Source organism: Oryza sativa, chromosome 9, assembly GCF_034140825.1.
Source record: "Oryza sativa Japonica Group chromosome 9, ASM3414082v1".
NCBI classification, from domain to species: Eukaryota; Viridiplantae; Streptophyta; class Magnoliopsida; order Poales; family Poaceae; genus Oryza; species Oryza sativa.
In genome coordinates this window covers 21,438,832-21,465,659 of record NC_089043.1, presented here as the reverse complement: position 1 = coordinate 21,465,659, position 26,828 = coordinate 21,438,832, and the positions used below count along the sequence as shown (strand labels likewise).

At 44.7% G+C, this 26,828-nt stretch overlaps 5 protein-coding genes across 5 annotated transcripts; 2 read left to right on the top strand and 3 right to left on the bottom strand.

The window, feature by feature from the left end:
• Window positions 1–1,300: 1,300 nt before the first annotated feature.
• LOC4347248 (mitochondrial phosphate carrier protein 3, mitochondrial) lies at window positions 1,301–3,796 on the bottom strand. The gene is made up of 6 exons (XM_015755197.3): window positions 3,440–3,796; window positions 2,388–2,749; window positions 2,250–2,293; window positions 1,925–2,139; window positions 1,689–1,813; window positions 1,301–1,601 (listed from the first exon to the last, which is right to left on the bottom strand). The coding sequence occupies exons 1-6, from the start codon at window positions 3,665–3,667 to the stop codon at window positions 1,526–1,528; spliced, it is 1,050 nt and encodes a 349-aa protein (XP_015610683.1). The 5' UTR covers window positions 3,668–3,796; the 3' UTR covers window positions 1,301–1,525.
• A 1,320-nt stretch (window positions 3,797–5,116) lies between these two features.
• Window positions 5,117–11,770, top strand: LOC4347247 (alpha carbonic anhydrase 7). The gene is made up of 8 exons (XM_066304349.1): window positions 5,117–5,413; window positions 5,578–5,789; window positions 6,542–6,648; window positions 6,814–6,922; window positions 9,242–9,412; window positions 9,553–9,603; window positions 9,693–9,745; window positions 11,413–11,770. Exons 1-8 carry the CDS (start codon window positions 5,200–5,202, stop codon window positions 11,432–11,434), a joined length of 939 nt encoding a protein of 312 aa, XP_066160446.1. The 5' UTR covers window positions 5,117–5,199; the 3' UTR covers window positions 11,435–11,770.
• Window positions 10,837–12,992, bottom strand: LOC4347246 (F-box protein At1g10780). The gene is made up of 3 exons (XM_026020445.2): window positions 11,965–12,992; window positions 11,386–11,666; window positions 10,837–11,288 (listed from the first exon to the last, which is right to left on the bottom strand). Exons 1-3 carry the CDS (start codon window positions 12,731–12,733, stop codon window positions 11,052–11,054), a joined length of 1,287 nt encoding a protein of 428 aa, XP_025876230.1. The 5' UTR covers window positions 12,734–12,992; the 3' UTR covers window positions 10,837–11,051.
• A 4,423-nt stretch (window positions 12,993–17,415) lies between these two features.
• LOC136351935 (uncharacterized) lies at window positions 17,416–22,387 on the top strand. Its single transcript, XM_066304399.1, has 5 exons — window positions 17,416–17,879; window positions 19,851–19,960; window positions 20,134–20,499; window positions 20,587–21,331; window positions 21,887–22,387. Exons 1-5 carry the CDS (start codon window positions 17,645–17,647, stop codon window positions 21,898–21,900), a joined length of 1,470 nt encoding a protein of 489 aa, XP_066160496.1. The 5' UTR covers window positions 17,416–17,644; the 3' UTR covers window positions 21,901–22,387.
• Window positions 22,388–22,606: 219 nt separating this feature from the next.
• On the bottom strand, window positions 22,607–25,094 carry LOC4347244 (RHOMBOID-like protein 10, chloroplastic). The gene is made up of 9 exons (XM_015755196.3): window positions 24,864–25,094; window positions 24,338–24,594; window positions 24,186–24,240; window positions 24,025–24,105; window positions 23,848–23,944; window positions 23,674–23,741; window positions 23,415–23,513; window positions 23,252–23,293; window positions 22,607–23,177 (listed from the first exon to the last, which is right to left on the bottom strand). Exons 1-9 carry the CDS (start codon window positions 25,068–25,070, stop codon window positions 23,034–23,036), a joined length of 1,050 nt encoding a protein of 349 aa, XP_015610682.1. The 5' UTR covers window positions 25,071–25,094; the 3' UTR covers window positions 22,607–23,033.
• Window positions 25,095–26,828: the final 1,734 nt, after the last annotated feature.

Sequence of the window (26,828 nt, the reverse complement as noted above, 5' to 3'; positions counted from 1 at the left end):
CTTGCGAAAAGAAACTGAAACATGATCTGGCTGAAAGAGTTGTACCACAAAACTTGAAAGAGTTGTACCACAAAATTGAACGATAACATGTGTGGGCTATTGTACACCATTGTGACAAGCTTGGCCGATGCCTTGTGTCGGGCTCCGTCGTGGTAGTTTAGGTTAGGTTAGTTGTTAGCATGGTGTTGTAGCTGTGGTTTTCGTTCAGTTTTCCCTAATTAACTGGACCCTGTAAGGTTTGGTCTCGTTTGCTTCTTAAAATGGGACACCTTCTTCTTAATATAAAACGTCGGCAACGGCCTTACCATTCGAAAAAAAGACCTGGCTGAAAGAGTTGTACCACAAAACTGGTGAAGAAAGATGCACTCAGAAATATGCCTTGGCATTTTCCTTACTCAATTAAATCATTTAAATATGCCCCGATTAATTTATCCACAAGTATGAATTTGTGTGCGTTTCAACAGGCATTGAAAGGGCGCAGATAACTTGTGCCAAAAAAATATCCTTTGTCTTTTTGAAGGGGGATGAGATCATGACATGTCTTTCCCACCAGCGGCGGAGTCAGGTATTATCAAAGAGTAGAGTTAAGGTAGGACTTAATTAACTAGTGAGTTATTCATTTTTTTTATCACATTCTCATGGTGATTTAAGAGAATTTAACCATAATTTTGGAGGCAAATATAGGGCTTGAGCCCTAGCTACCCTAAGCCTGGCAACGCCCCCGTTTCTCACCCAAAAAAAGCCATCGGTGACTGTACTTACACAATGACTTTAAAGCAGGATTACTCACACTGTTTTGATGATTTGGACACTATTATGTAACCCTAATGTTATGTACGTGGTTTAAATGGGGATGGATATCATGAATACAGAGGAAGATACAAAGATATAAGGGTGTGGTATGCTTTCTCATTCATTCTATTCTTCACAAGTGTACAACCCCATCACCTCCTACCCTCTATTTATCTCATTCACCTCCCATACTTAGCGATGAATCAATTTATTAAGTAACCGGGCTGGGTCTTCGTGGGTCACCGGTTTCCTACCAGAAACCATTTAGTCTGGCCCTCCTTTCACAAGATTATGTTTCACCCTTCATTGTCAGTTTTATTGACGGACTACAATTCGTTTTCACGCATAGAAGTCCCTTTCTCCATCAATTGAAATGGAAAGTTCAAATTCTTTCTATGAAATATAGCTGAGATATGGAGTATATAGCATTGTAAACCAAGTTTAGCAAGTCCTTTTAGGTTGCATTTTTGTAATTTTAGCAAATAAAAAAACAGAGAGAAAAAGTCAATTCAATCCAAATTTGAACTATTCTGAGTATGATTTATTATTTTTGACTTTTCACCAAGTACTAATTAATAACGTCTACATTATGGTGGTGCACTATTTGCATGGGACAATGAAAAAAAAACAATATCACCCAAAGGTTACAATTTGTATGGAGAGAAAACAATATCACCCAGCTACTAATCCGTATTTTGATAATGAAATATGGATACAAAATGTTACAATAAGATCAAGCAGAGGCTTTCAGCTCTGCCAGTTCTCCGATTGGGATAGCAGCAGGAGCAGGAGCACCACCAGTTGTTGGCCTGTAAAATTATACAATCTCTTAGAAATCCTACAAAGAAATGTTCCCCGTAAGAGAAAATACCGTGCAGAAGTTCAGATAGACTTACAGGCCAACCATAACTTTGAAAGAATCATAGATCACCCACTGAGTTCCAGTCAGTGTACCGATCATGAGGATGCGAAGAGGAAGGCCGCGGGTGAAAAGGCCCCAGAGGCCAAGGTTCTTGACAGCCTGAAAAGAAATAAGAATTCAGCAAACGAACACAAAACAATCACACATTGGCAAAACGCATCAAGTCAAGTATAGCTCCCGGCTGTGCCGTTCTACAGGGTGCAGACTTACATCTCCAACGGTGGCGCCCTTGGAGTTGTTGAGAAACGAGACCAAGTTGTCAGCAGGGTGCGAGACGGCGGCGCAGAAGACTCCAGCAATGTAGCCACTCCCGAAGCTGACTCCAAGCTGCAGAGGCTTGCTGCATTGCTCCTTCGGTGTGGGGATGAGATGCTTGTATGCCATCTCCACGATGTTCTCGTACGTCGCAAATTTCATCATAGTATCTGCAACAAGGAAATGCCACTCACAGTTCAGATGTTCATGAACGCAAGAGAGCTGATCGTGATCGTGACAAAGCCTGAATGTTACAGTAAAGCAGAGTAGGAGTACTCACAAGGAATCTGACGCCCCCAAAGCGGAACCAAGCCTCTGAACAGACTGCAATTAACAATCAGCTACAGGTTTAATTAACATTCTACTAGATCAGTCAGAACAGGATAACAAAGAACTCATCATAAAAAAATATACATACCCTGCATAGCTTTCGTTCCTGACGATCTTTGGGAAGCCGTCGCTGAGCCCCCTGGCGTAGCCGGGCTGCGTCTGCACGCGGACCTTGACGGCCTCCATGGGGCAGAGCGCGACGTCGGCGGCCACCTCGGCGGTGGCCGAGCCGGCGAGGTAGATGAGGGTCTTGTACCTGGCGGCGTACTCCGGCCCGGCCATGTCGGCGTACTCCTTCTTGAACACCTCGTACAGGCCGTACTTGAACGCCCCCTGCGCGCTGTAGCCGAGGAACGTCGGCGCCCACCCCCTGTAGAAGCCGCGCGCGCCCTGCTCCCGCATCACGACGCCGAACGCCGACGTCGTGCTCTTGTACTTGGTCGGGTCGATCTGCGAGACGAGCATTCGTCGTGTCAGACTCAGAGATGAGAAAAAACGGGAAATCAGCATTTTCGTTGGTGATTGAAATGGAGTAAGATGGAATTTTAAGATTGATGGGCCGAGAGGTACAAGAGCCCATCAGGCCTACTAGTCCTGTTTGACGAAAAGTTCCCCGGAAAGAAAAATGTTTCCAGCCACCGTCAGTACGTCACGGGTGACGAGCTCCCGGTTCATCATGTTTGTGAGTCTGTCACGCTCCTACTTTCTCGGCAGCTGACTTGGACCCGAAACTCCCGGTCAATTAACACGAGGAAAAGTCTTCCAACAAAATCTTCGAGCCATCGACAACGTAGAACATAGTAGTAGGTTGCTATGAACTTGTTTAATTTACTACCATATTACCATATCATAGGCAACTTTTAATAGTGTCGAATTTTTAGACAGCTTATGAGTGTTATTGGCATATTTTGATACTGAACCAAACATTAGACAACAAACTATTAGAGTGACAATAATTTGATAAAGCATATTTTGGTATCAAATCAAAATGACCTAAATATTCTGGGACGGATATAGTAGCTAAATTCACGAGGTGCTCCGTTTCGTAAAATTTTGCAGAAACTTTACCAATATCCGGGCACGTCAAATTAAGAAGCGCAAATCTATCCGATTTTTTTTTAACTGATAGCTCATGTGTACCTGTATGTTGCATTTGATGACGTCGAGCGGGGTCACGGCGGCGTGGGTGAGCCCGCACGCGGCGGCCCCGCCGAAGGCGCAGGCGGAGTAGTATGCCGGCGAGAACAGCTCGATCATCCCGAACGGCGGCTCGCTCGGCGCCCCCGCGACGACCGCCGGCGCGCCCCCGCCGCCGCCGCCGACCCCGTCGTAGAGGAAGCTCGGGAGCAGCGAGTTGCGCGGCGCCATCTCTGTCGCCACGACGCTGGCCCCTGTGGTTTCGTGGTGGTTGGATGACTTTGATCGCCGCGTCGTCTCGGGCCGGGCGGCTTTGTGTTGTGGACACCTTGTGGTGTTCGTTCGTTCCCCTCGTTGTTTGGAGCTTCGCTGCCCGCGCGCGGCCGTTTTTATACGGGAGAAACTGGAGGAAAAGCGATTGTTTGGTTGGCTCGTCGGCTGCGGGCTCGCGCGCGCGCGCGGGTGCAGTGTGCCTTCGCGCTTGGCGGGGTTTGACCGCGTGGTGTCTTTGGGAGCAAGGTGATCGAAGGGAGCTGGTCGTCACGTGCCAGCCTGCCTGCAGTCAGGTGATGTCAAGTCCTCTGGTTTGGGATTTGGGATTACCTTCCTGAGATTGGTGTTAATTTTGACCCTGTGGTTTATTAGGAGACCGTGATCTGTTCTCGTAGTGAATTTCTCCTCAACTTGCGAGTTGCGACCTGCGAGGGAGATGTTCTGGTCTGGATACGTCGACTCGCTGTTTTGGACTTCGGAGATGCATTGCATGATGGCGGTCTCCATGTAGGGGTGGGCTAAAAAAAGACCGAACCGAACTAACCGAGACCGATAACTTTAGTCATAACGTTGATCTCCATAGTGTACTAATCAATTGGGTCATGGGTTTCACTTAACCGAAATACACTTCAAGAATTAACCCGAATACACTCCAAGCCCAACGAAGAAATTCTAATTTCCTATCCCTCCCAAGTCCCAATGAACCCCACGGCGCCTCAATGCCACCGCGCCATGCTCGCGCCTCTTCCTCACAGGCCCGCGCCTCCTACTCCTCCTCCAGTCCTCCACTATGGCCTCCCCTCCCCTCATGGTTGTGTTGGCTGGTTATCTGATGAAATTATTGTGAATACCATACACTGAGATTTTACACACCGACTCTGTTTAGGGAACTTATATCTCTTGATTTTTTTTTAACTGTCTAATGTCTACTGTTCAAACACCTTGGAAAAAAAATCAGTCAAATTTAAACGAAGAAGATTTTAATTCGTGCACCCCCTAAATCTACGTCCCTTCTCTTCTTTCTCACCGTTACACTTCACCGTTGTCCGTGCTTGTTGCCCACTGATGATCCGACACCTCCACGACCTTCCCTTTCAAAGCCGCCTCATGTCTCTAAGTTAACCAAAAGACTATAAGGAGAACACAATGAGGCCGACCGAGAAATAGGGGAATACTTCAACCGACACAAGCAGACCTTGCTCCTTGCCTGAGCATATCATACGGACTCCTCACTTCTTCTTCTTCTTTTTTCTTTTTTTTTTTTTTTGCGTGGAAGGTATGTTAAGTTAAACGTGATTTGTTTGTATGGACCTAATTTATCTATCTTCTCTTCCTTCCTTTTTTGCGTGGAAGGCATGTTAACTTAACGTGATTTTCCTGTATGGACCTTAATTATGTTCTCTCTTAATTTATCGGCAATTCGGCAGAGCTATGAGGCCGTCATTCCCTGTATCTTCCTATTTTGAAGGCCGCCCGCTCGCGCACAATGCATGGCGTCTATTCCAAAATCCCTTTCCCTCCACGACACCGCTTCCAGCCCACGCAACCCTCGAACAATGGCGAGGGCTCGCCGGGGACGACAAAACGCCGCCGCATCGCCGCCGTCGCTGGCCCTGCAGCTGCAGGTGGCCAGCCTCGTCATCGTCTTCGTCTTCGCCTTCTCCTCCGCCATCACGCCTACACGAGCTGATCATGTAGAAGGACGTAAGTGCACTTCTCAGCTGCTTCGATTTCAATCCCCTTCACCACGCACGCAGGTAGGAGTACATAGCAATCGCCGATCGAGCATGTCGTGGCGTCTGGCGTTTGGACGACGATATGCTGAAATCCTAGCTCCGTTTTTTTTAAAAATTTTTATCCGTGTGCAGACATGTCGCACGAGATGTTTGGCTACGAAAACGACGCGACGGGGCCGGCGAAGTGGGGCTCGCTGCACAAGGAGTGGGCCGTCTGCGGCGACGGCAAGAAGCAGTCGCCGATCGACATCACCACGGTGGAGCCGCAGAAAGTGAAGGAGCCGCTGATGCAAGCCTACAAGGCCGGCGCCACCACCATTCAGAACCGAGGCCACGACTACATGGTTAGACACAGCGAAAGCTTGCATATTACTACTCCGTCCCAAAATAAGTTCAGCTGTGGAAATCCGTGTCCAACGTTTGATTGTCCGTCTTATTTGAAAAATTTATAAGAAAATTAAAATAAGTTAGTCACAAATAAAGTACTATTTATATTTTATCATCTAATAACAATAAAAATATTAATCGTAAAAAAAATTCAAATAAGACGAACGGTCAAAAGTGAGACATAAACAGTGCAAAACTGCACTTATTTTGGGACAGAAGGAATACTGTATTATTATTTTTAGGGAAACGGTATAGGTACGGTCAGAAATTTTTCATATTTGTGAAATTAACTACTAGCTAGTACTCCCTCCGTCCCATAATAGATGACGTTTTTGACTTTTTATTTGCAACGTTTGACCATTCGTTTTTTTGAAAAATTAGTGCAAATATAAAAAAGGATAAGTCATATGTAAAGTATTTTTGATAATAAAGAAAATGACAAATAAAATAAATAATAATTTTAAATTTTTTTGAATAAGACGAATGATCAAACATTGACAACAAAAACTCAAAAAGACAAGTAATATGGGACGGAGGTAGTACTATTTAGCAGCAATTCTAATACGATGCATACAGTAAAAGATAATCGGAAACGATATTATTTTTATGGAAACGGTATTGGGTAAACCTGCAAATATGCAATGCTGATTGCAAAACCTGCGTGATCTTGTGTCTTCATGTATCCAACGTTTTGGATTTTTGGTCTCAGCTGAAATGGAAAGATGGGAATAGCAAGCTGACGGTCCAAGGGAAGGAGTACACGCTCAAGCAGGTGCACTGGCATGAACCCTCCGAGCACACAATCAACGGAACCAGGTGCGGATGCATGATCCTGGCAAAAACTAGCTGCGCACTTTGTTATCAAAATAAAAGGAATTGTGAATCAATTGAGCTGTAGCTAGCTGGATTAATTAGCGGTGGTGTTGTATCCAACAAATGTCAGAGTGTGGTCGGTTCGAACAATTAATGGGATTCATGCAGGTTCGACGCAGAGATGCACATGGTTCACGAGGACCCCAGCATGGCGAGAGCCGTCGTCTCTGTGCTGTTGAGCACCAAAGCAGGCCAACCCAACGCAGTGCTCACCGAGGTAGTAACAACGACGTGCCTCACCGTTCACCTGAAATGGTTCGTTTCCATTTCATCTCCCACGGAGAGGCCAAGAAATGGAAATGAACACATCTAGATGAATTGTGAATACTAACTAGAAAGTACTTGATGTCAAATAGTGATCTTTAGTACTGGTAAGTGGTACTGTATAACCCAATATGGTACATGGAAGATTGGAAGTGCTAGCTAGCACGGTAGCACCCATGTCCCCACAAATGCAAAATACGTTCCCACGAAGTAATACGAGAATATATTTTAAACTCTCGAATGGATGTTAACCGTTATTTCATGTAGTTCAAATAATTAAAAAAAATTACAAGATTGATTAATATATAATATATCGCTACATAAATATGTATGTTCTTTACAAGTTTTTTATAAAAACACACACATTGAACTCTAGCTACTTTACATATGTTAACAGCCATTTTTTATTGTAACTTATAGAAATTAAATTTAAAGTAACATGTTTGTGAACCGATATATCGCATATTAATTTATCCTTTTTTAATATATATATATATATATATATATATATATATATATATATATATATATATATATATATATATATATATATATATATATATATATATATATATGACGGAACGTGGGGCTCCTCACCGGGAGACCGCGCAGGCCCCCCTTTGCCGGTTCGGCCGGGGGCGCTAAGTGAGGTTCTTCACCCTCGATCTGTGGGATGTCAGCGAGAAAGGAAGCGCACGAGACACGGGCGATGTAGACAGGTTCGGGCCGCTGAGAAGCGTAATACCCTACTCCTATGTTCTGGTGGATCTGTGTGTGAAGGAGTTACAGAGAGCCGGAGAGCAAGAGAGTTCAGGCTCTAGAACCCCTCTTCCTCTTTCTCTCCTCTACCAGCTCAGGTATTCTCAGAGTCGTCTGAGAGTCCTCCTTTTTTCTCCCTTCCTTCGGTGGGCAAGGTCCTCCTTTTATATCTCAAGGGGATACCACATGCACCACTTCTACCTACTCTTCTTTTGGGTGGGGACCCACCCTATCTTGACCAAAACTTGGCTCGCGCCTTCGCCTGGAAGCTAAATCACAGCTTGTCCTTGAGTGAGGCCCAGCGCCGTCACTCGCCTGACACAGGGGATAACCCTGTCATTCCTTCATTAATGGGTGGAGATTTGCAATGGCCACTGTCCGAATGACCCTCCGATGGGATGGGTCATACCTACCTCCACTCCGCCGGAAGCAGATGCAACGTGGGAGCACGGTTGTCTGCCGATGACGTGACCGGCGTCAGACCAGTCACAGACCGGTCATTCTTGTCCACCGCGCGTCAGTTTAGCATGCCGCACGTCTGCCCTTCTTCATACAATGACTCCCTTACCATGATTGCGATGAAGCCTGGAATGAATCTGGCCGGGACTGACATACCAATTCCAGGAGTTAGTACGCCGGCTCCGGCTAGGGACGAGTGCCTGGAGGCTCTCATCATTCTGACGGGACGGGGCGAGGCGTGTGACAGGCCGCCTGTTGCCACCTAACCCGCGATCTGACCGTTCTGTGACCGGTCACACACTGCGACCGGTCACGGACCGGATAAGCGTGCGATGCGTTGCATTAAATGCGGCGTGGCGCGCTCGTCCAACCAGCAATAAATGCGGTTAGGTGAGCCCCGCTGTGCTCACCTAACCCATACATGTGGCGCCAAAATCACAGGGGGTCGGGGCGCCCCAGCCCTCGGGGCCGAAACAGGGGCGGCCCGACCCCTCGGGGAGACAGAGGGAGGGGTGGCCATATCATCCTCGGGCCCGACCCCCCCGAGGGGGTCAGGCCACGTGGGTGACCGCGGCTACCCAAGCCTCTAGTCACGATACCCTCGGCCCCATGTCACCGACAATATATATATATATATATATATATATATATATATATATATATATATATATATATATATATATATATATATATATATATATATATATATATATATATATATATATATATTTGAATGACATGCACGAAACAAGAAGGCATTCCTTTTATAGTTTACAATCATTTCTCTAGTAATATCTGCTATTTTTAGTTTATTCACCAGATTATTAAAATGGATTATATGCTCCACACTTTGAAAAATACATTTAAAAAAATTCCTAATGCATTGCTCAAACCACTTGCTTTAAGATATTAGTTAAGTATATTTCTTAAAATATTTAATTTGTTCCTGCAATCAAATCAATGATCCATTGAATAATCTAAATCTAAATCAAACAAAAGTAGTCATGCATCCCCACTACTATAAACGGCTTATATATGCTGCATATACATGCAGATGGCGCCACATTTCAAGAACCTTGCTGGTAAAGAGAAGGCCGAGGAGGAAGTGAAGGAGCCTGTTGATCCATCGACCTGGGTAGATAAAACCTCAGGCTACTACAGATACGACGGCTCCCTCACAACACCGCCTTGCACTGAAGGAGTGATCTGGACGATCATGAGCAAGGTATATGAAAACAATGGACTAGATGATTATGAGCTCATGTTCTTCGTTTCCTGTATGGCATTTCACCACAGGAACAGCAATGCATACTAGACTAAATATGTAAGCATTAGCTGAACTCTCTATGCTTAATTGTCTAACAGATAGGAGATGCATCGAAGGAGCAGATTGACTTGCTCAAGACAGTGGCTACGGTATGTACGTGCTGGAAGAGTGTGAATGGCTGAAACCATAAATAATTGCTCTACACTGTAAAATTCCTGACGTTTATTTGCTAATGCAGACTGTGGAACCAAATGCACGGCCAGCTCAGAAACTCAACGATCGAATTGTGAGGTACTTTGAAGTTTAATCTAAAGATGAATTAGGGTGTGTTTAGTTCCTGAAAAAAGTTGAAAGTTTGGGGAAAGTTGGAAGTTTGGAAAAAAAAAATTAGAAGTTTATGTGTGTAGGAAAGTTTTAGATGTGATGTGCTGTGATGAAAAGTTGAAAGTTTGGGGTAGTTGGTGGTGAACTAAACACGGTCTTAGGATTAAAGAGTGACTAAAGTGTGCATTTACTGGTAGACGATGCAACAGAACAGGTGAGCATTGTCTAATGTCTACAGTATACAGGGTGGCCGACAGAAAACGAGAAATCTAGATGATCACCAAAAATTACTGACAGATCGAACTTTGAAATTTCAATTTCAACATTGAACAGTTCTCATCTAATGACCAATTGTCTTGACTTTAGCATGGTTTGCAAAATCAGTTTCTGGATTCATATTGTTTTGGTGGTTTTGACCAGTTACAACCCGTAACCCAAGAAACACTATAAGATTGAACCAGCTGCTTGAAAAACATTTTGCATATTTACCTCACAAGTCACCCCAAAATAAAACTGCATCCCTAAAACCATTGCCATTCCAAGTTTTTTCACTGGGCCGGCTACTGAGAGCCAGCAAACCTTTTTATGAAGGAGCAAACGGTACAACAAGGTTGTTGCATCTACTACTGCCAAACCACTACAGCAAACAGCACTACAGCGCCTTGCATCAGAAGGGCGCACAGAGCTAGCGCCACCAGGACAGCGCCACAAGAAAACAGAGCACTACGCGCAGCATATGTTCCAAGTTTTTATCAGGTATCTTAGGACATCAAGAGGCAGTAGATAGACCATAATACCATACCAGATTGAGTACAGCCTTAAGCCATTCTGACCAGAACATACTAAATCCCAATGGCATATTAACCTCAAATGTTGCTTCAATTTAACTGCTCGGACACATCCAATGAATAACTACGATCATAACAATCTAACACTAAAGCTAAGGCATCCTCTGGAATGTACTACTAGCATGTTATAGTTTGCTACAGCGATGTTGACCTACAGAAGTACAAAATAGACATGCCAATGCCATCACAGAAATGTACGCTAAGAGAACAGAGATTAATAGCACAGTTTTCAAAATTCCAAGCACAACAATCAAAATTGTTCTACCAACAAGCTCCAGCATTTGAACTCAATCAGGTAAACAACATAATATAAGTTACTCGAGAAGGATTGACACACATCCTCTATTGAAGTGACGGTAAATTGAAAGAAAAAAACTAGTTCTTAACCAAATCAATTTGATGAAAGAATCACACGGCATCTTGTTTTATTCAACCCGGACTTTCTTGTTGTTCATGTATTTGAACTTACATATCTCCTCAAAGAAATCATCAGCGGCATCATGGCAATTCTTCATCTGCGAGATTCTGATGACCATAGAGCGCAGCCTCACGCTATACTTCACAAGCGACTCGAGGGTGTTCAGCTTCTGCTCAGCATTTAGTGGTGAGCGCACTGTGATCAAAACCTCTTCCAAGCAAGGGATGCAGAACCTTGCATCTAACTGCATTCACAATTCACAAATATTAGCCATCTATCAATACCTTACATAACAACCTAAAGTTCAATGCTATGCCGCGAAAGCCAAACCAAACACTCACATTCTTCAAGCTGTTTTTCTGGCACAGAGCAGCAAACATGGCACCATGAATATCAAACTTGCGGAGATTCGGGTGGCTGTTGAAGAAGTCGACCAAATCGACTTCCGGGAATGGCTGGAGCGCGTCAAAGTCGCCACTGAACTCAATTTTCATCACTAGGTGCTTCACATCCCTCGCACACTGCAGCACAGAGCTTACTGCAGCCCAGCTCCACTGGACACCGCGTAGAGAGAGGTGCTCCAGATCTGGGAGCTTCCCGGTGTCCACCTTGTACACCCTCCCTACATAATTTCGTCGCAAAGTACCACATCATGTCAACATAATCTAACTACCTCGCAACAACATGTCAGCGTGATTACTGATTAAGAATTCGCTCCCCGCATCATTTCATCGCAAAATAGCATATCACATCAACATAATCCTAACTACCTCGCAACAACATGTCAGCGCGATTAAGAATTCGCTCCCCGCATCATTTCATCGCAAAATAGCACATCACATCAATATAATCCTGACTAGTACTCTACCTCACAACAATATGTCAGCGTGATCAACAATTCGGGGCGGTGTGTTGCGTACCTGTGCTTTTGGCGATTGAGAGGCGGCGGAGGCTGTGACCACCGCGCAGAGTAATCCAGGTGAAGCCCTGGACCTCGAGTGACTCGACGCGGGGAGCGGCGAGCGAGAGGGAGCAGTTGCCGGCTCCGAGGAAGTCAAGCCGGCATCGCTCGAGCAGCGCGAGTTCGATGGACACCGCGCCCGAGCAGTCGCATCCAAGCAGCGACAGGTCGGTGAGGTTGGGGCACGCGGAGATGGCGTCCTTCACGGCGCTGTCCTCTAGCGGGGCGCCGACGATCTCCAGCACGCGGAGCTTGTCCAGCCGGCCCCACGCCGGCGCGGCCGTGAGCGAGACCCCCCAGAGCCTGAGCTCCTCCAGGCCCCTGGCCAGGCCAATGCAGTCCAGGTACCCGCCGTCCTCCGCCTTATCGGCGGCGGCGGCGTCCATCCGCAGCTCGAGCACCCTGAGCGAGGTGCTCCGCAGGGCCAGCCACTCGGGCAGGCGGGCCATGGAGAAGGGGCAGTAGATGACCAGCTCCCGGAGCCGCTCGACGGACCTCACCATCCGCCCGATGGCGTCGTCCGCGGCGCCCCCCGCCGCCGCGGCCGTGTCGAAGGCGTTCCTCGGGAAGAAGAGCGCCGGCAGGTACGGCACGCACTCGCGCCAGCGGCGGCACACGCAGGCGCACGCCGCCACGTCGCGGACGTTGCTGAGCATCGACAGGACGTGCTGCACGACGCCATCCGGCACGGCGTTCATGTCCGTACCGCCTCCGCCGCCGCCCTCCATGTGCTCGACGAAACGCCTCGCCGCTCGCGCCTACTCACAGTCACAGAAGAAGAGACATGGGGGATCGGGACGGCGATGGATTGGATTAGATAGATCGGGGGCACGGGGGGGTGTGGGGGCGCGTCGGGGAGGATTTGAAATTTGAAACGGCGGAGGTGGGTGGTGCGGCGGCGAGCAGCCCGCCCGCTCGGCAGCTCGTGGGGGAGGGAGGGGAAATTTTCGAAATTGCAGCGACCGTCCGCTCGGATTCGGGAGGTTCAAATACGAGTTTGAAACGGGAGCAAAGGGTTTGAGGGTTTACCCTTTTGGGGTTGGCGGCGGCGGCGGGCGGCTGTCGTGGGGAAATGGGCCGTGGGCTTGGACCGATTGTCAAGGCTTCGTGTCCTTCCTGACAATGTCTCTCCCATGGGTTTTTCCTCTGGTTGGTATTGTAGTGCTCAATTCCCATGGAGTACTTTGTACTTTATAGCGATGGCACATCAACGTAGTCTACCACCTAAACCTAAAGCACGGTTGCTGAAACAGTGAAAGGGGTTTGTGCTATTCATCGTCTGGTTTCTCGATCTCTCACCAGTTTTCCTCGTAATTGGATATAGCTCTCCAATAATGCTAGGGCGATCATCTGCGGCAACGGTAAAGTGATGGCTCGACATCGTTCTAGGTGGTAGATAATAGGGTATTGTTGATATAGCCACGAGCGAGTGAGCTAGATATGGTTACACCCAGGATAAAGGCGTGAGAACTATATTGTTAAAAACCGATGGTGAATATGGCGGCATGAAACGTATGGGAAGCTGAGAGGTGATTTTACACTAACAGATGGAACAAGTGCAGGTGGCGGGAGGTTGAAGAAACAAGTTGGACCGTCAGATTTCAATCCAACGATGAGTCGAATCTTCGTTGTTTGATCGATAGTGGGCCCCCTCGAGAAATATTTCTAGTTTCTACTTAGATGAATCGTTCCTTCTTTTGGGGTATGCGTTTAAAGAAGGGTATGCGTTTGTTTATAGATATAAAGATAACGTACAGTATACCCTATTTATCAGTGTAATAAGTCGGGAAAGACTATTATTAATTGTAGTAGTGATGCTGAAGTTAAAAAACATAAGGGAAACATTCCTAATTAATTCCACCCGTCATTAGTATCAATTAGGAAACTTTGATCAATTCCTAGGGAATTGGCATCATATTAATTGTTCCAAATACGTGGCTAGCATTACGAAGCCCCTTTCTCTCTCTTTTGTTCGTGGTTTGGCTCTTCCATATAGGTGCCAATACTATTTCTTTTTTCACTAATAGTAGTGTAATGGATATATATCTTGTGTGCTCCTATATTTTCATGAGGGTCAAATTATGTAAATTATCCTTTAAAATTGCACATATACTCATAGTTTTTTATTTGATGGTCCATTTTTATTTACCATAACACAAATTTAGTAAAAATTCAAAGTTTGCTAGCTCCGCCATGTAAGAAAATTTGTTTGTTATATTTTCTCCAAGGAAATTGGAAGTCCTGTCATTCCAAAATATAAGTATTTCTAGGTAAATAGCTAGAAATGCTCATATTTTATAATAGCGGGGGGGGGGGGGGGGGGGGGGGGTATTTTCTTGGTCTACGATGCCAGATTTTTTTCCTAATGGGGTTCATGATTTGAATTTAAAAGGCATAGTTAGAAAAACAGTGATAAATTAACATACTAGTTCAAATATGATAATATATAAATAGATCTTTCGCTCTCTCGGACAACTAGACACTTTGTTATAATATAAATTGTATACATGCATATATTAGTAAGGGTATATACTTGGTTTTTTCTTTGGGGAGAGGGGAGGTGAAATCCTACAATAACATCTCAGACGTTCATTTTTAAATCATATGATAGTTTTTATAATTACATTATATATGTGTTTTGGACTATATTTTTTTCTATAAAATTAGGAGTTAGATGTTCAAATGAACTCGTAAAATTAGTTGATATCCATGCATGTTACTGGCACCTTCTTGTTGGGCTGATTTTGTGGCATAGTAGAAAATGTTGGGTGGTTGTGCACTAGTGGAAAGGAGAAAGAGCAATCAAGAGCCGTAGGATGGAATGGACGATGGATATAGAATAATTGCACACCACCCCAAAGTCAGATGATCCGGATCCGAGGTGGTATGGTACAGATGTACCCCCACCATGAACCAAGTTGCATTCGCCACCCTAAACATAGTTTTCTTTTTGTCAATTTATTTTATGATTTTAACATAATCATTCTAAACTCCAGTAAGTACTTGCTTGGTCACTTTTGACATAGAACATGAAATTTGGGCTAAAAACCTCCACTCTGAAAACTATATTTTATTTATTTCAAACATGTTTTTCCATCGTATATTATATTGAGTAATTTGTTATGAGGATAGCTGAAAAAAATTATTGCATTTTACCTAGTGGTGATCGATTGTATAGAAAATTAGTTTATTGTTGGCTAGAGATATTAATTTTATACTTTTAACTCAAAGTTTGTCTCTAATCTGCCTTCATCACTGGGTGTGGTACCACAATTAGACACAACCAACATAGAAATGAAAGAAAAGAAAAGATAATTGAGCATATGTGTAAAAAGTTATGTCTCTATTTCTTCTTGGAATTGCTCTCCTGCAACTATTTTGTTGAGTGCTATCCACGATGGATTGGACAATCATAGCGACAAGATAAAACCGCTAGTGATGGTGATGTTTTTCCAACCAATGGAACAAATTCCACCTGTGATAATTCTTCACGAATACTACTACAGTACTCCATGATGGTTGGTTTCTTCCGGAAGGACGACAGATTTTTGATGGCTCACCATTTCACCAACATAGTCTTCTTGAACTATCTACTCATCCATTTTTAGTTATTTTTATTTCTATAAAGGAGTACTTTTATCTAGGTGTGTACACAAGTGGTCATAGGAAGAGCATGCCATTAAACTGTCAATGATAATGACACCTAGAAACTGTTCCAGTGGAACGACTAATCGTGATGAAACAAACAATCAATCACTTATTATTTATAGGTAATTAGCTCTTCTAATTTTAATGTTGAAGGTTAGTTACTCACAAATACTTTACTTCGAAATAACACGATAAGTGTGATAACAAAATAAAATGTGATAACGACTTATCTGTATAAAAGATGAAAACAAACTAAGTAGTACTTCCTCCATTCCACATTATAAGTCGCTTTGTACAAAAAGTCAAAGCGACTTAAAATGTGGAACGGAGGAAGTAGCAGTTATGTCTAGATACATAGCAAAATGGACCTACCAAAAAGTCAAAGCGACTTATAACGTGGAAAGAATGGAGTAGCATGGAAGAGAGTATCTCTATGTTATTTGTAATGGTGGTCTCTTACAGCTCATTTGTTACGTGATTTTCGTTAGGGACATAAGTGGGCAATTTCATTGCCGGCAAAAAAAAAAATCCACTTACAAGTTTATTTTCAGATGATAGTACAAAATTTAAAAGAAAAAAAGTAAACTAGAATTGGGATAAGCGGGAAAAAAACTTGTTTACTCACCTAGCTTGCATCCTTATTTTTTACGGAATTGTTGAGCTTTCCTAAGTATTTTTTAGCTTCTATACATTGTATATATAGCTGCATAGTTTTCTCTTCCCTATGTTCTAAATATGCCCTTCATCCATGTTTATAATTAACAAAATTGGAGGCTTCATTTTTTCTTTGAAAATACCAAAAGGTACTTACACCTATGTCATAGTCGTATCATAGTAAATAACCATTATCTCTAGCACAAGTGCACAACTTAACTTGCTGTAAAGACAATCAATCACACATCCAAAATTTCCACATCATCACATACACTCCCTACCACACTCCAGCTAACTGATTGGACCAAGCAAACAAATCTAGGCCACCTAATGACACAGTCCCTGCATAATCCCACTAAAATCAGACATAACCAGGGAGCTACCCAACAGCAGGCCAACACACACACAGCAAAACACAAGGTCAGCTCACCAAAAAAGAAAAAAAAAACACAGCTGAATGCCCAGGTTCACCAACCGAAGCATCACATTTTTTGTACTACTCCATAACAAATTGACAAGTGACCTATCTATCCACATGTCCTCACATGCACGGGTTTGGTTGCGAAAGAGGTGGTGGGATTTCCCGTCGCAGTTGGTTTAGAAAAAAGGGCAGCGTGAGTGCGTGAGGAACGCCGATGCCCAAACGGACGGTACAATTACGAATATAAGAGCAAGTTTAATAGTACAACTAACTACTGGCTCCATATCATCTATAGTCAATTTAATAGTCAAGTCATATAATAGTACTAACATATAAACATATACTCCATCTGTTAATATATGGTCTCATCTATCATACATATATTTCATCTTGAAGCCTGTGCTGTAGCTGGCTATAAATCTGTAGCCCGCTGCTTATCTTTTTCTTCTTTTATCTTCTCGACATGTGTTTATAACTGGCATATGGTCTGCTATTTTACTGCTCAAGTTTTTTTTTCTGGAAGTATAAATATTTCCGCGTAGCACATGGGGTTAAGCGCGAAGTGAGAAAAAAAAAACAGAAATGTCAAAATCCCCCGCATTTTTGGCCGCGATCGCGAAGGGCGGCCACGTCAAACGCGAAAAAACAGAAGGCGAGTAAAACCAAAAAAACGCTAGCCGTGACGACGAGGACACCACCGCACTCAACCAACAGTCGGCGCACCAGCAGCTGAGGTTGGAGGAGGAGGAGGAGGCGCCGCCCCTCACCGCACCTCGCGCGGCGCGGGCGCAGGCGGTTGCGAGCGACGGCCTCAGCGGCGGCGGCGGCGGCGGCGGTGGTGGTGAGGAGGAGGAGGAGGAGGAGCGGGGAGAGTGTCGCGGTGTTGTCAGGGTGAGGGGAGTCAGATGCGCGCGGAATGGGGAAGCCCGTCGATGTGGAGCTCGGCGGCGCGGCAGGCCTCGAGATCGCCGGCGGCGGAGGGGGAGGAGGGGGAGGGGTGTGGGCCGTCGCCGGGGCGATCGGCCGCGCCGCGTCGTTCCGGTGCGTGTTCGTGCTCGCGCTCTCCGTGGGAGTCCTCGTCTCGGCGCTGCTGCTCCTCGTGCCCACCCGCGGGCACGGGTTCCTCTCCGACGACCCCGTCGTGCTCGGAGGTGAGCTCTTCCCGGTCAAATTTTGCTTCCGGTGGTGCGAGGGTATGGGGATTCGTGGGTTTAGGTCTAGTGAAGTGGTGGATCGATGATGGGATGGGGGAATTGCTGCTTGGGGATCTCATGCCGAGTGTTGACACTTCGATCCCGCCTTCATGGAGCTAGGATTTGCGTGTTTTAGTAGCGAATTTTGTAGTTTCCGGTGTTCCGGGTTTTGTGCGACGCCTGGTTCGTTCGCTGTTTTGCTATTCCAAGTTCCCAACTAGCGAAAATCGCATTCCCTCGTAATTAGTTATCAGAATCTTACGTGGTAATGCCTACAAATCTCTTGTATGATCTGGGTCATTAAATTGGATGGTCGATGTACTCTGGTGCGACATAGATGTCAGAGCAAAAGCTTGTATGGTAGTACTTGGTTTACCCACTCCTTATTCTGTGCACAACGTGTAATTGTCTATTGGACATTGGAGATTTCTAGTAGGTTTTCAAGCTTGCAGTGTGTGGTCAACCGAGATGTGCGATTTGCTCTTCTTCTTAGAGTACTAGTGACTGCGGCAATAACAGGAGTTGATTTATTGATTAACATGGCTGCTACATAATATGATGATGGTGCCTCAAGATAAAAGTACGCTAAGATTTGCTTCACTTTGGCAATAACTGTAAAAGCCGTTTGTTGACTATTTTGTTTGATGGGTACTTGGTCTTATGATGTGCAAACTATGAACTGTGAATGGAAGCTTGACAAGCATGGCATTTGCTTTGTTGTACCATTGAAATTACATAGATAGTTTTGTTTGATCACAATAGATCGAAGTATGAACTGTGAATGAAGGCTTGACAAATATGCCATTTTCTTTGTGCCTTTGTTTCACCATAGAAATTACATATATATTTTTGTTTGATCACAATAGATTAAGTCATTGAGTAGCTATCCTTGGAGCTGGCTATGACCTATGTACCGTTCCTGATAATATTTTAGAATATGAAATGCTTTAAGTAAGTAGATGTGTTGTTAATTTATTTCATATAATGCGCAAATTTATAGATAACCTAGTATTTGAGATTCCTAGTTACCCTATTGTTCGTGTACTATTCACAAAGTTGTGTTATAGGATTGACATTCCATACTCATTATGTGCTTATATAACAAGAAAGAAAGTCCATATGTTCCATTTGATTATATCTTCTCTTATGTAGTGAGTGTAGATAAGCTGCTGTGGAAATTTTTTTTTAAGCATAGGATGTTTTTTAGGACTGGATGGAAATTGCTTTATATTAATGTTTCAGGCTTTGGATATATGGAACTTTTTACATTTACATTCTCGAATTCATCGTACATGTCATAAATTTCAAGCTCATATATGGAAATCCATGCTGCCTGCCTCAGGTGGAAACTTTTAGATCCCTAAATTTGAGGTTTCTAAGGAAAAACTCAGCCTCCACCCAACCAAATTTGTAGTTTCATATGATGATAACTAATTATATCCAGAACCTTTATAATCAACTTTAGTCGTTGCATATAGTAATGTTCCTCTTATAATCCTTGCATCACTTTTTCCATCATTGCATTTTCTACTTCTCATTGATACCAATTTTCTTTACACCCTATATTGTTGAATGAAAATGCTATGCCATCTTTTTGTTTACTCATTTGCATCCTTAACTAGTATTGTTTAGCTATATTGCATTTGTTGGCAGTTGGCGCAGTCCTTCATTACTTTCTCATCCGTGGAAGTGCCTCAGTGATTCTTCTCAAGTATCTCGTTATTTCACATGCCATTTTCATTTTATATGGTATACTGTATTAATAATTGATTTGGCAATGATTTTAGAGTATTCCAGAAATCGTCTTGTTTTTTTGGCACAGCTATTGTTTGTATTTTTTTTTTATGTCACAGTGTTAAATTTAGATGATGTCTCTTGCCTTATAATGTATTTGAGGACTGATAGTGTTTTCAATTTTCATTTATTCAGCTGAAATCCAGGTTGGTTTTACCTTGGAAAAGCCAGTTTCATTCCTTGCTGCTCACATGGATAAACTAGGGGGTGACATATTTGAAGAAATTGGTATTCCTAATAGCAAGGTGCCTGATGCCTGTTTCTTTTTTACTAATTTTGTTTCCTCTGCATATACCATTTGTTAATTTAAAGGTTCATAATTTTCACTCTGGTCCACTTGTGAACCTAGGAGTGAAAATTAGACCCCCCCAGGGAGACCTGAGGACCTAAAATGGACTTCTCTTATTGTTTGAAACAGGTTTCCATTGTGTCAATGCGTTCTTTGACCTCTAAGTACTCCACAAATGTGGTTTTTAGTGTTCTTCCTTCTCCAAAAGAAGCCTCAATAAGTTTGCCTGCCCTAAGTGTGCTGAGATCATCCTTAATAGCGATGATGCTAAATCAGGTGAACCTATCGTTGACAGAACCACTTTTTGGCCATCCATCTTCCGTTGAGCTGTTGAGGTTCCCTGGAGGAATTACAGTAATTCCTGAGCAGTCTGGTTCTGTATGGGCGGATCCTCTTTTCAACTTTGTGTTGAACAATTCCATTTATCAGATCTTGGGTAATATTACAGAGCTAAAGGACCAGTTGAAGCTTGGATTGAACTTGAGGTCCTACGAGGTATTGTTGATTTAATTTCCTCCTGATTGGTTACAAATTTGTATGTGTTTGTGTTTAAAATTTACACCCTCTGTCATATATGTGCAGAAAGTATATTTGCAGTTCAGGAATGAGATTGGATCTTCAGTTGATGCCCCGGCAACTATTGAGGCATCTGTTCTAGATGGGAGCAGCATTCTTTTACCATATAGATTGAAACAACTAGCTCAGCTAATCAAAGAACCCAATGCAAGGAACCTTGGGCTTAATCACTCTGTATTTGGTAAAGTAAAAGGTGTTCAACTGTCATCATACCTACAGCATTCGATCTCAGATTTATCTCCGAGTCCATCTCCTTCACCATCTCCATCCCCATCCCCATCTCCATCTCCATCTCCATTCCCTTCTTCAAGTGTACCACCATCTTTCTCACCATCTGGGAGCATCCATTACCCTGCACCTCCAACATATATGAACCCAAGTCTTCCTCCTCAAGCTTCACCCCCTTTGCCTGACACAAATCCTTGCTTTCCATGTTTCAATTGTGACCGCTTTTCTTCCGCTGGTAGCCCAACAGGCAAACCACCTTGTTTTCGCAGAGACCCTAAGCTACCTCCATTTATACACTCCCCGCAGCCATCTGTTGCTCCTTCCCCATATCTTTCTCCAGCTTTTCCACCAATTCCTGGTCATGTAGATCCTCCCAATCATTTACCTGGTGCAGTCCCTGGACCAACTTATCAAATGATGTCAATACCTTCACCCTCATTGCCTGTGTTTCGACCTTCAATGGCTCCATGGAAGAAGCGACGAAAAACCAAGTCCCCCCCTTCAATTGCCCCTTCCCCATATTGTAAGTACCCTATTCTATGAAGTGTTTACTTTATTATTTGCTTCAATATTTCATGATTAAGACTTTTGAATGGTTGGTTTGATATGGTAACTCCTGAATAAGATTTAGCATTGATCGACTTGACTACACTAACCCAATAATGAACTGCACTGTTTGATTTCCATGGCAACTACCAACTTAGTAATAATAATAAATTTACATTACACTTTGTTAGTTTGGCATTATATTCCTGAAGTGATAGAGTGAGATATTTTTTTCGCTTCATCTAGAATTTTACAATGAATCAGGTAGGTGTACTAGTGGTGTGGTACTAACCTGTGAATCAATATGCTGTTAGGTGAATTAGGTGAACCGGGCATTTTGATTTCTTTGTATATTAACGTCATGCCATCCTAATAATTTAATTCAACCTTTTAAAATACTTACAAAAGGTACCAGTTTATGTACGTTTTCTTTATATATCTGTGCCGCTTTGCTCTTTTTTTTAGTTCGCTATTCTTCAGCAGTTCATTGAACATAAATATTTCATTTGACATCCATTGTCAAAATTTGCAGCTCTCCATTCCTGAAGTGAGACTTGGCTGGTGCCCTGGACTGTTTGCCTACAGAGTTACCAGTGCACAAGGTGGTTGTGGTTGCAAAGTTTGCTTCTTGAAATCTCCTGAAGCATGGAGTTGCAATCGTGAGCGATCGTACTGCAAAGGCAGGTTTATGAATGCAATCATGAGCAATCATACTGCAAAAAGGCAGGTTTTGCTTATCGGTTACTTCTAACTGTATGGTGGTTTCTCGCACTTCAGAGTTGGAGTATAACTGTAGATATAGGTCTGTATTATGCTAATTTACCAGGGTTTTTATGTCACGAAGGTGACTGCCCTACGCCTCTACCAAATATCAAGTTTCTCACCGAAGGGTTGGGTGCTTATGGTAGAGGAGAATGTAATGACTTACCATAGTCGAATTGATGTTGTATCTTGCGATACGACTGTTCGTTTCCTGTAACATCATCATATACTGAGCATAATACGATACATTTACACCCGTCTTTCTGCGACATTTGTCGTTTGTCCATTTGTTGTGCTGATAGCCTGCGGAAACAAGTCAAAGGCCATCCCGTAAACAAGTTCTGAAATTTAGCTGGTGCTAAATATGTGCTGCCTGAACAGATTGTTGTTTGTCGTGAGTCATTACGTCTTGTGACATCTTGGGCACAAAATCAGAAGAAAAGAGTAGTGATAACAATCATCAATATCCAAAGCAGATACTTACACCATCTCACCCCAAAAATAAATAGATTGATACACTTGAGCCTATAGTTAGCTGTATCAAATATGGATTCATGTACACCGTGCCAGTTGGGCTCCAGAAATATGGATTCATGTACACCGTGCCAGTTGGGCTCCAGTAACACTGATAAGCATGTTAAATACAATTGCTGTGGTGACTATTTGAGTATTGATTAGCTATAATCTGTCACAGTAGACAATTGCAACTTATATCCAAAAATAATGACTCAGGTGAACTCAAATGTCGCCCTTGCGTAAGATTTGGAGCTGGAGTTTCCCTGGAAATAGCTTTCCAAAGTCCAAACTAGGCGTCCACTCCATCACCTTGGCAGAATGGCAGTGTCAAACCCCACCTCTCTTCAGTCTTCAATTTCTGTGTCCCACACAAGTTAGGAATCCGTTTTAAATACAAAATTCTACCTCAACCATTTCCCGTTGCTTAGTTGGAGAATAGGGGCATTGTCTTTGAACACCGCTCTTCCGTCCTTTGACACATATTGATATTGCCAAGCTGGACCGAGGAACCATGCCATAGCCATGCCTCCGAGCAAGCCTCCCAACTGCCATTATTCAAGTGTCAAGTGAGGTCATTACGTAAATATTTCATACATTGAACTAAGATTAGGAGGCTTACATGGCCCCAGTTATCAATGCCCCTTGTAAGGAGACCCATACCCTATTTACACAGCAAAGTTTAAGCAATTTGTTAAAGATGATAACCACAAAAGAAGTGCTAAAATGAAAACGATAGAAAGCTGGTAACAAGAACAAAGTCAGGTAGATAAGTAGAACAATACCATATTCAAGATAACAACGCGTCCAATATGCTCTAAACTTTCCTTTCCATGCCCCAAAAATCTCCTATGCCTCCACGTATAAACAGCATAGGCACCAACCTGGACATGTGCAGATAAAGTTCATGCAAATGGTGTGACATAAGAAACCATACCAGGGATTTCTTGAAACTAGTTTTAAACTCTTATGGTCCTTTGGGTTGCCAACAATATGATTAGACTTATTTCTATGACTGAAATCAAAAGCTAAGGGTAACCATACCAATCCAAAAATGGCCCCTGACGCACCAACCGCAGGAGACGCACAATAGCGATAACTCATTAATGAACCTGGCAAAATTTGAAGAATTCATTATGACAAAACTAAAGGAAGACAGGCAATGTTCACCTATCACCACCATATATATGTTCTCAAACATAGGTAATAACAAAATACCTGCCAGAGCCGAAGTGAAATACACGGCAAGATATCTTCTAGGACCAGTAAGCATTTCCACCATAGGTCCAATTGAATTTAAAGAAAAACAGTTGAACTGCATCATTATTATGATCAGAAGGAAAATTAGCAATGTTATTTCTTAGATTATAAACACAAACTGACACAAATACATACAGCAAGATGAGCAAGATTTGCATGAAGAAGAGATGATGTAGCCAGACGCCAGAGTTCTCCTCTATCAATCATACTGTTGATCTAAAATCATGGTTTGTAATTGAGTTAGACTAAAAGTTATCAGAATAAAATGAAATGAAAATTAAAACCAACAGACCAACCTTAGCCCCCCATATAAGTAATCGTCCTTGTGTAGTTATCTGAGCGACATAAGCCCTTCGGTGAAAGTAGAACAATGTTAATCCACAAATGTAGAAGGAAGCTTACTATCAACAAAGGAGGAACCAATAACATGAATTGAGCAATGACTTACAGAATATTAACAGCAAGAAGAATATTAGTCCAAAGCCTCTTCTTCGAATTGATTCCACTTGGCCTTCTGGATGGCAACTTCCCCCTACCGATGTACCTCCTGTCCGATCCATTTCCATTGAACAAAACAGAGCTGCAAGCATATGGTGCGGAGAGCGCATTCTCCAACACTCCAAGAATCGAGTGTGTGGCGAATGAGTCTGATCCTTCAAACCAAATGTCACCTATTCTCGGCAAGGCACCAAGATGTCGCGCCTCCTACACATCGTGCAATTCAGTTCAGAATAAATTGTGTGATTAAGCACGCAATTTATCGATCCATTTAATAAACGGAAGTAGTGGAAATGCTCTACGGTAACAAACCACTAACACATCATGATAATATCACAGCTAATAAAACTAGCATATCACCAAGAGTCTGAAATCGGTTAATAGCTGCGGATGGGCTGGATATCGCAACGGTGGAAACCCAAGAGTCTACATCCCAAAATCGGAGTGAAACAGCGGGCAGGGGTAAGAAGCAGCACCGGCGAGCGGAGGAGGCCGGCGAGGCGACGGCGGAGGGCGCGGCCGAGTTGGGCGCCGGCGAACGCCGCGACGACGTTCGGCTTCCAGTCGCCGGGGTCCCCGCCGCCGCCTCCTCCGCCGCCGCGGCCGGAGGAGGAGCCGGGAGGGGGCGGGGGAGGCCAGGGGAAGGAGGGGAGCAGCAGCCACGGCGGCGACGACGACGCCATGGGCCCCACCGCCTGCGATGCGACGTGGACCCCCGTGGACGGGACGCCGGCCTTTTGACCTCTCGTCTTCGCCTCGCTTTGCTTGGGGAGGCGGCATCGGACCCGTCGTCCCGTACACGGGCCTTCATTCTTTCAGATGGCCGACGCACTGGGCTTGGGCGGTTCTTCATTGGAATAAGTTCACTCTAGATCCCTCAATTTGTCACCGAGTTCGAAATACATCCCTAGACTGCAAAACCGGATACCACTCATCCCTCAACTTATAAAACCATGCAAACAACGTCCCTCGGTAGTATTGTCCCCGGTTTTGGCTGATGTGGCGCCTACATGGATCTTTTAACTAGGTCTTCATCTCATGTGACATTGATGTGGTGCTCACGTGGCAGTTTGATCTGGAAAAAAAATTGAAAACTAAAAGATTAAACAAATATGCGGGACCCAAATGTCAGTTAAACAAAGAAAATAAAAATAGTGAGACACATGTCATTGGGTCCCACTTTCCTCCATCTCACCCTGAGATCTCTCTAACGAAGGGATGAGATGGGGAGGCTGAGGCCGTCGGCCTCTCCGCTCCCCTTACCGACCACCGCACACCGCTCATCTCTACCTCCGACCGTCGCGCGCCATTCTTCTATCCCGCCGACCGCCGCGAGCCAATCCTCTCTCCCTCCGACCGCCGCGCGCCGCTCCTCTCTCCCTGCCGCGCTGCGCGACGTTCTTCTCTCGCCTGCCGGCTGCCGCGAGCCACTTCTCTCCCCGTCGTGCCGCGCACCGTTCTTGTATCCCGCCAGTCGCCATGAGCCGCTCCTCTCTACCGCTGGCCACCGTGAGCCGCTCATCTCTCCCCGCCGGCCGCCGTGAGCCGCTCCTCTCTCCTCGCCACGCCGCCTTGAGCTGCTCCTCTCTCCTGCCGGCCGCTGCGAACCGCTCATCTCTCCCCGCTGCGCCGCGCGCCGTTCTTCTCTCCCCCGCCGGCCGCCACGAGCCACTCCTCTCTCCCTCCGGCCACCGTGACCGCAAGTCGCTCCTCTCACCGCTTCTCTATCGCCCGCGTGTCACGTGTCGTTCCTGTCTCTCCCACTGGCCAATGCGTGCCATTCCTCTCTCCCGCCGTGCGTTGCTCCTTTCCCTCACCGGTAACATGCACCGCTCCTCTCTCCTGCCGACTGTCGCACACCGCTCCACTCTCCCCTCCACGCCGCACACTGTTCTTCTATCCCGCCGGTCGCCGCTCCTTTCTCCCTCCGGCCGCCACGCGGTTTTCGTCTCTCTCCCGCCGACCGTTGCGCGTCGCTCCTCTCCCTTGTCAATCGCTGCTCCTCTCTCCCACCGGTCACCGCGCGCCACTCCTCTCCTCTCCACTCGCAACTTTTGGCACCCTCCCTGTAGCCCGTCATCGGCCTCCTCACCGCCGGTCACTTGGTGAGATTGGAAAAAGGAGGAAGAGATGTCACGCCCCGAACTAGCCCCGAACGGAACTAGCCCGTGACGCTCCAAATTAACCTGTTAATCGATACCAGTCCCAGGAAACAGTGCTGGTATCACAAGAAGATAGAATATCACAGCAACAGAGGTCTCTTTATTATAGAGTAGGAGTACAGTCATGTTGGGCTGCGGACAGATCCCCAGCTCACAACTGCATTACAAAAGGGAAAGCAGAAGCCAAGACTTGGACCAATCATCACAGGCGCGACTTGGGAACTAGGCCGAAATCCTAAAACTCATCGTAGCCGACTTGCTTCTGGAAGAACTCCTCGT